This window comes from Triticum dicoccoides, chromosome 5A, assembly GCF_002162155.2.
Source record: "Triticum dicoccoides isolate Atlit2015 ecotype Zavitan chromosome 5A, WEW_v2.0, whole genome shotgun sequence".
NCBI classification, from domain to species: Eukaryota; Viridiplantae; Streptophyta; class Magnoliopsida; order Poales; family Poaceae; genus Triticum; species Triticum dicoccoides.
Genome location: NC_041388.1, coordinates 369,621,596 through 369,629,190, shown reverse-complemented (window position 1 = coordinate 369,629,190; position 7,595 = coordinate 369,621,596). Strand labels below are relative to the sequence as shown.

Genomic DNA, 7,595 nt, shown 5'->3' with positions numbered 1-7,595 from the left:
GGATACTTAATAAAACACACCCTTCCAAGTGCCAGATACAACCGGTGGTCGCTCTACCTCAGGGATATGAGGAGGGGATCGCCGGGTAGGATTATGCTATGATATGTTACTTGGAGATGCTACTTGGAGGACTTCAGATCGTCCTCTTCTACCTGTTGCAAGACAGGTGACCAGAAGCGTAGTCTTCGTTAAGACTAGCTATCCCCCTCTTATTCTGGCATTCTGCAGTTCAGTCCACTGATATGGCCCTTTACACATATACCCATGCATATGTAGTGTAGTTCCTTGCTTGCGAGTACTTTGGATGAGTACTCACGGTTGCTTTCTCCCCCCTTTTTTCCCCTTTCCTTTCTTTCTGGTTGTCGCAACCAGATGCTGGAGTCCAGGAGCCAGACGCCACCGTCGACGATGATGACTACTACACCGGAGGTGCCTACTACTACGTGCAGCCCGCTGACGACGACCAGGAGTAGTTTAGGAGGATCCCAGGCAGGAGGCCTGCGCCTCTTTCGATCTGTATCCCAGTTTGTGCTAGCCTTCTTAAGGCAAACTTGTTTAACTTGTCTGTACTCAGATATTGTTGCTTCCGCTGACTCGTCTATGATCGAGCACTTGTATTCGAGCCCTCGAGGCCCCTGGCTTGTATTATGATGCTTGTATGACTTATTTTATTTGTAGAGTTGTGTTGTGATATCTTCCCGTGAGTCCCTGATCTTGATCGTACACATTTGCGTGCATGATTAGTGTGCGGTCAAATCGGGGGCGTCACAGCAAGCATGGAGGACGGAGAGGATGAAGCCGTCGGATGTCCTCCCCCTGCAGCCGCGCCCCTTTCCCTCTCCCCGGATGGCAATTCCCCCCGCCGGTGGCCTCATCCTTGTCTCGCCGGAGGCGCAGCGGATCACCAGCTCGAGCGCTCCGTCCCGGACATGGAGGAGCTGGATCCTGGGAGCTGAGCTCCGCGACGCGCCTGACCAGCTCGAGCGCTCCAGCCCGGGACCGGGAGGAGGTGGATCCTGGGTGGCGTAGCTGTCTCGATTAGCTCGAGCGCGGCAACTCGTACCCGTACATGGAGGCGGTGGATCCCGGGTGGCGCAGCCGCTGCCTTGAGCGTGCTGCAGGTCAGCCGGAGGCGGCAGACCTGGATGCTGGAAGCTCCTCCGGCTCGCGATGGAGTGCTCTGGCCGTTCGTTTGTCCGTTCGGAAGGATATTCAGCTCTACCTCCACGGCAGACAAGACATATCCACACAGGTATACTCTCTTGTTGCTTTGTTGCTCTCGTGAGCTCTGATTTATTGCTTGTTTATAGAGGTAATCTGATTCTATCCCACGGGAGACAAGCACCAACTATGCTTATGTGCATAGAGATAATCTGATTACTATCACATTCAATCCATGGTGAATAACAAGTTAAAAGTAGTGTCAAGTATGCATATGATTAAATCGACTTCAATGCATAGGGATAATTGATCGATTTCTGTTTCAATCCATGGCCAGTAACAAGAAAATTAGTGTCAACTATGACATTGATTAAATCGACTTCAGTACATGAGACAGAAGTTTGTACACAACAAATTGAGTATCTTATAGAGCGAATGTGAGAAATCTTGTCTGGTGTGAGCAGTCCTTTTTCATTCGATCTGCCGTAAGCACGTAGGGTGATGACGGGGTAGGAAAGGTGGACCAAGATGGCAGAAGGACGGCAGTCACGCCATAGCTACAAATCGTTCATAGCAAATTTATTAACTTGGCTCCGGTTCATGGAAGAAGACTTGATTCTGCTCTGTCATCATAGTAGAGGTAGAGGTTCCAATGCTCTGTTGCTGCAGAGCTGAGTTGTGCAGTTGGAATTCAGTGCATATGTGATTTTCTGGATGGCCCTATGTGCAGAAATGTAGCAAAGTTCAGTGGTGCAGAAGTTTCAAAGTGATAAAAAAACTTGACAATGTCGAATGCTTATACCATTAGTGTATTGTATTGTTGGTATCCTGCCAGCATTCTTGGGTTCTGTGGCATCGAGATTGTATTTCCAAGTGACGATTGAATCGGTAACTTTTCTGTGAGATCTCAAGTATTGGGCCATGGTTCCAGTAGCAAGAATGTGGTTATGTGTCTCCTCAAATTCATACACCTGATAAAATCCATTCCTAAGACTTATTTTCATATGTGCATTACATCCACATCGTGATTCAGGCCTACTATAACTGAATGTATCTTCTCTCTTATCTTCAGCTCGAGTTCCTAGTAGTTGAAAATATTGTCTTAGTGCATCTAAAAATTATTATACTCCAAACAAATTACAAGTGGTCAATACCTTGACGAGAACAGAAAAATGTCCTCTGTTGTATTGTATCAGAGTTCTTTACTTTATGCTTACTGCCTCTCCGGACGCTAAAACCCATAACTTCAGCATACTTGTTATAAAAGGAATAAGCCTCCTCATCAGATAAAAAATTCATTCCAATCTTTGGTACTCTTTCATTAATATGATCTTTCGCATTGGTAGCTGCGGTTTCTTGCACATCCTGTATCAATTATATACATTTTTAGTTAATACACAGATGTATAACAACCATGTTTATTTGCATTGCAAGATGGAGACTAGAAAGATGAAAGGAGGATATGAAGAATACAAGTGAGAATCTCACTTTTGGTGTTTCTGATCCATTATCATCATGGTTCCCATGTCCACTCCCTGGAGAAGCCATCAGGGAGGACAAGAAGATCCTTCTTCAATCTCTAGGTCGCTCCAGACTCCAGACGTTGCATCTGCTTGACGCCACTGATTGATGAATGATAAGAGTCCGCTAGTTGTTTCAACAGTCTCTGTTAATCTTTGTATTTTTTGATTGATTCCAATGCAGCAGCGTGAGATTCGGAGACAAGGATGCAGTCCTCTGTATCCCTGATTATTGGCGGGATTAAGAGATTTGATTTGACGGGATTAAGAGATCTGATTGGGTGGGATTATTTCCCTCCATTTTTGTATTCAGTTTTGGTGATCTGCAAGTATTACGGGTCCAAGGGACAGAGATGAGGAATACGACGGGGCAGCGTTGTACTAGTCGATGGGTATTTCCGGGTTTTTTTTTCTGCGGCTAAAAAGGGCCACGAGAGGAAGAGGCATGGATGGGTGACGCGTGTCAGCGGCGCACCGATGGGCGCACGCCGGGGGCGCAGGCAAGCCCCGTCCCTCCAGCTCACGTTCACGCCCACGCTCCCGCCGACCCAAACCTCGTCCACCTCCTCTCACCCTGCCCCGCACGTCTCTGACCGATCCGTTATTAATTACGAGCTGATCTGCACATTACGTGGCACAGTTATTCTTCGTCAGAAACGGCTCGCCTTCATTACCCGGTGCGTATTTAAAACCCGCACCCCATCCATTCGTGCCTCATTTAAAATCCGACCCCCTCCTCCTTAAACCGACGACGACGACGAGAGGGGCCGTTTCTTCTCCTTCCTTCCTGTTGGCGATCGATCCTCGGCGTTGGGCGGATCGACGGCGCCGGGTCCAGATCGGGCGGATGCCGCCGCGGCCGGAGCCGTGCAGCTCGTCGTCGTCGCTGGGGAACGACAGCGACGAGGGCGGCGCGCCGGTGGGGAAGGAGCAGGCGGAGGACGGGGAGGGGGAGGTGCAGAGCGCCTACAGCGGCGCGGGGCTCGACGGCCTCGCCGCATTGGAGGAGTCGCTTCCCATCAGGTCAGGAGCAGAGCCCCTTGCGTCTTTTTGTTCCGGCCTGTTAGATTTGTGGTCTCGCTCTGCTTCGCTGCCCGCGACCTCTCGGAAGAAATAGTCATCCGTCGGCGATCTTCGCTGGACGCCGCGCCTTTGGGATTGGGGAAATAGGCACATTGGATATCTGTAAACGGGAGAGTAGGACGACGAACTTGTTTGTGTGGACCGCCCTAGAGGATTACTTCCAACTATAGTAGTAAACTGATGTATTGTCATACAACCGGCCAATGGAAGGTTCCGATTCAACAAATGAGCCAATGTGGGCTGCCACGTGTTGCAATTATTATATACTAGTGCATGTTCTTTGTTACAACTTCTCTTAGAGCTGTGGATCATTCTATTCAGTTGCGTGATGATATGGAGTGCTCCACATTGTTTAGTTGATGGGACAGGTCTGTGCCATTTGCCCAGCCAATTGTGTGCTGATGACTGTTGCATCGCGTCGTTCTCATGTCCTGCTTTAGTAATGTTTAGTATTATTGTTGTTGTGAGGTTGGCGAGGTGTACCTATCTTCTCATGAATACTTGCACATTTTTCTACAAACACATTTCTTGTAGAGGAAATAGCAAGAACATATTATTAGCTGGAAATTCTACAGTACAACCCTTGACAACACAATGCAAGTTTCATGTTGGGATCCTTCGCCGTATATGAATCCCACGAAATAGTGCTCCATTTCATATGTTTGCTACTATACAAAGTGTGCCTTTGTTTATTAAAGGAAACATTTTCCTACATGTTTTGCAAACAGTATGATCCTTCAATGGTAGTATTAATATACTCTGGTTAAGTAACTTACATTTCCTAATACTGAGAAGTAGCTTTAGTTTTTCTTGCCACCATGGTCTGCTAACTGCTAAATGCAAAAGTTCCTTTGTTTGTTGACGTAAATTTCCCTGATTCCTTCTGATCCGGAAACGCTTACTTTGGTATTGTGTCCGGTCAGTTTCGCATGCTTGCTCATAAATAATGCGCCACCAGAACGGCAATGCTTATCGCTACAGCTGTTATGTTGTTATACTTTTCTGCACTACACGCTTCATGTGTGTGTTCATTGCATCATTATGGTGTTTATCTATATGCTACCTCTGATATCCTCATCATTTTGTGGGGCAGGCGTGGCATCTCTAAATTCTATAATGGCAAGTCCAGATCTTTCACATTCCTCAAAGAAGCTATCGGGCCATCTGGTTCGGCAAAGGTCATTGCCAAGGCAGACAATGCTTACTCCAGGAAACGGAAAAATCTTCTTGCATACAGCATCATGTACGATCAGTCACAGATCACCGTACCGGAGACCTACAAGAACGGTATCACTAAGAGGCTTGCGGGTTTAAGCAGGTTGAGGCCCTCCGATGGTATGAGCTCCAACAGCAGCAGTAGCAGCAGCCTCAGCAGCGACGAAAACGAGCCGCCTCAGCAGTTCATTTTTGTTCAGTCACCTGACAACACCGCACAATTTGCTTCTCCGACGATACCTGCACCTCGGCTTGGGTCTTGCGCGTCTAAGATATTTGCCCATGCCAATGAGGTCGTTTTCGATGGTGAATCTGCAACGTTTGCACAGCCGCTGCTCATCTGTTTGCCTGGAAAAACAACCGGAGGCTGATTAACAAGGAATTCAAGAGGCATTTCCATCTTTTCGTGTTTTTTTTTCTTGTGTTTGTTCTGGGGGCTAATATACCGCATCTCTCTTTTGCTAACCTAAGGTTGCATTGGGGTGTTTGCCTAAATAAGAGGGAGCAGATAAAAAAAAAGAGGGAGCATGTATGGTGACGGTTTTGTGTGTAAAATAGCTTGTTTGACAATGTGTAAATATAACTTGACATAATCTGCTAAAATCAAATGCAGTAAGTCAAAGGCAGAAATCACACTCCCTCCAGTTTGCAGAAAACTGATATTTTGAACATTGGTACTTGTGCAATACTCCCTCCGTTTCGAATTACTTGCCACAAAAATGGATGTATCTAAACATATTTTTAGTTCTAGATACATCCATTTCTATGATATACGAGAAGACATAGATAGGCCAAGTTCTAATTTTTGAGAAGATTTATTCTAGAAATGTAATGCTTTTGTGAACTGACATGAGTGTTATGTCGTATACTTTTGTGGGCTGGATCCGTACGCGGTCGTTACTCAGCCATGCTAAAGTTAAGGAGAATATGGCTTATGGGTGCAACCATTGGGAGACGGTAGCACGGGATACTTACTACCGGTTTGTATGGCGCTCAAATAATAGGATAGGTGTATAGTCATCTTGTCCTATTTCTGTTCTTTTTTGAGAAAAGCTCGCCAAGCCTTTATTGATCAACTAAAAAGTTTATAGGGATTACAATTGGGTCATGCTGGATGCCCAACCACAAATGCCTCCCAACAGGAAGTGAGATACCAAATCTAGCAAGTCTATGAGCCTCATAGTTCGACTCTCGAGGTTCAAAGAAAAAATTACACGTCGTGAATAAGGTGGAAGTTTGTAAGATCTCTTTGATGATAATGCCATGATCGCCCCCCGCTCTCTGATGGATATGATTTACTACCCGCTTACAGTCAGAAGCAATCTGAATATGATTCGTTCCCAGGTCCAGTGCCAACGCCATGCCTATTTCTGCTGATTGTGGCAATTTTTATTGTTTCAGCTTGATTCATGAAGTTGTATCAAACTAGGTACTTGATGGCTACTTTGTTTAATATGGCTCTATGCGTCGTTTTGATGCAGAGGTCGGGGGTAACCCTCCTTTAAAAGAAGCATTATGTGAGTAAATTTGGTCACTCGTCGCGCTCGTTATGTGGAGGGACACAACCTCATAACAGACATGTTCAGTATTGAGTACTATCGTCTATAGTATTTGCCAACGTGCCTTTTTTTAGAGAAAAGGCACACGCCTGACTTTATAAATAAAGCCATCAGATAAGGTTCATAACATACAACCAAACCGAGCAAGATTAAGACAGTGCAGTTACACGGCATGAAAGCCGGAATAGGCACACAGGCCAACTACCTACGCCCAAGGGGCACAACAAACCAAAAGGAACACGGTCAACCAACATTGGCATGGTCGTTCTGGAGCAAGGAAGACGCCGTAGAATGTACCTCCGTGATCAGGTCTTCAGTTGCTCCACGATCCTGGTCCTTAGTCAACAATTTTCACTGCTGTAGGAAAGAAATCAATTTGAAAAGATAGTCAGCAGGTTTAGACGGGAATATGTTTTCAATAGTAAATTTATTCCTAGCAGTCCACAGGACCCAGGACATAGCCGGAACAGGCGTCTATTTTGACCAGCAAGAGAACTAGAGCAGGATCGAAGGCCCGAGAAAGAAGTGGGAGACCAATTAACACCCAACTAGGGTCTGGTACAACTCCACATAAGTTTAGCTAGATGGCAATTAAAGAGCACGTGACCTCTCTAGCCCCACAAAGCTTACAAAACTCAGTCCTTGCGGATCTGGTCCGCCGCGGGGAGCCTCCCACAAATGGCTTGCCACATAAAGATTTTTATCTTAAGGGGGATCTTGGCACGCCAAATATCTTTGAATTTCGAGCAAGGAGAACCTATAATGATCCTGGAATAAAGTGACTTAACCGAAAAACGACTAGAGGCCGAGTGAGGCCAGGGCACTTGGTCCGCACATTGCTGCCACTGATTCATCTCTATAGGAGAAAGAGCACGACGAAATTGTATGTCCCAGCCAGAACGGGCGAGATCCGAGATGGAAATTTCAGGAAAGGAAACAAAGGAAAAATAGTAGGAAAAGAAAGACAAAGAGGATTATCACCACACCAGCAGTTGGTCCAAAACCGGATAGATTCGCCATTACCAACTACAAATTTAATCTAAGAACGAAAGATATA

At 46.1% G+C, this 7,595-nt stretch overlaps 1 protein-coding gene across 1 annotated transcript; it reads left to right on the top strand.

Moving 5' to 3' along the window:
* The first annotated feature begins 3,423 nt into the window (after window positions 1-3,423).
* LOC119301558 lies at window positions 3,424-5,650 on the top strand. Its single transcript, XM_037578544.1, has 2 exons — window positions 3,424-3,704; window positions 4,858-5,650. Exons 1-2 carry the CDS (start codon window positions 3,529-3,531, stop codon window positions 5,348-5,350), a joined length of 669 nt encoding a protein of 222 aa, XP_037434441.1. The 5' UTR covers window positions 3,424-3,528; the 3' UTR covers window positions 5,351-5,650.
* Window positions 5,651-7,595: the final 1,945 nt, after the last annotated feature.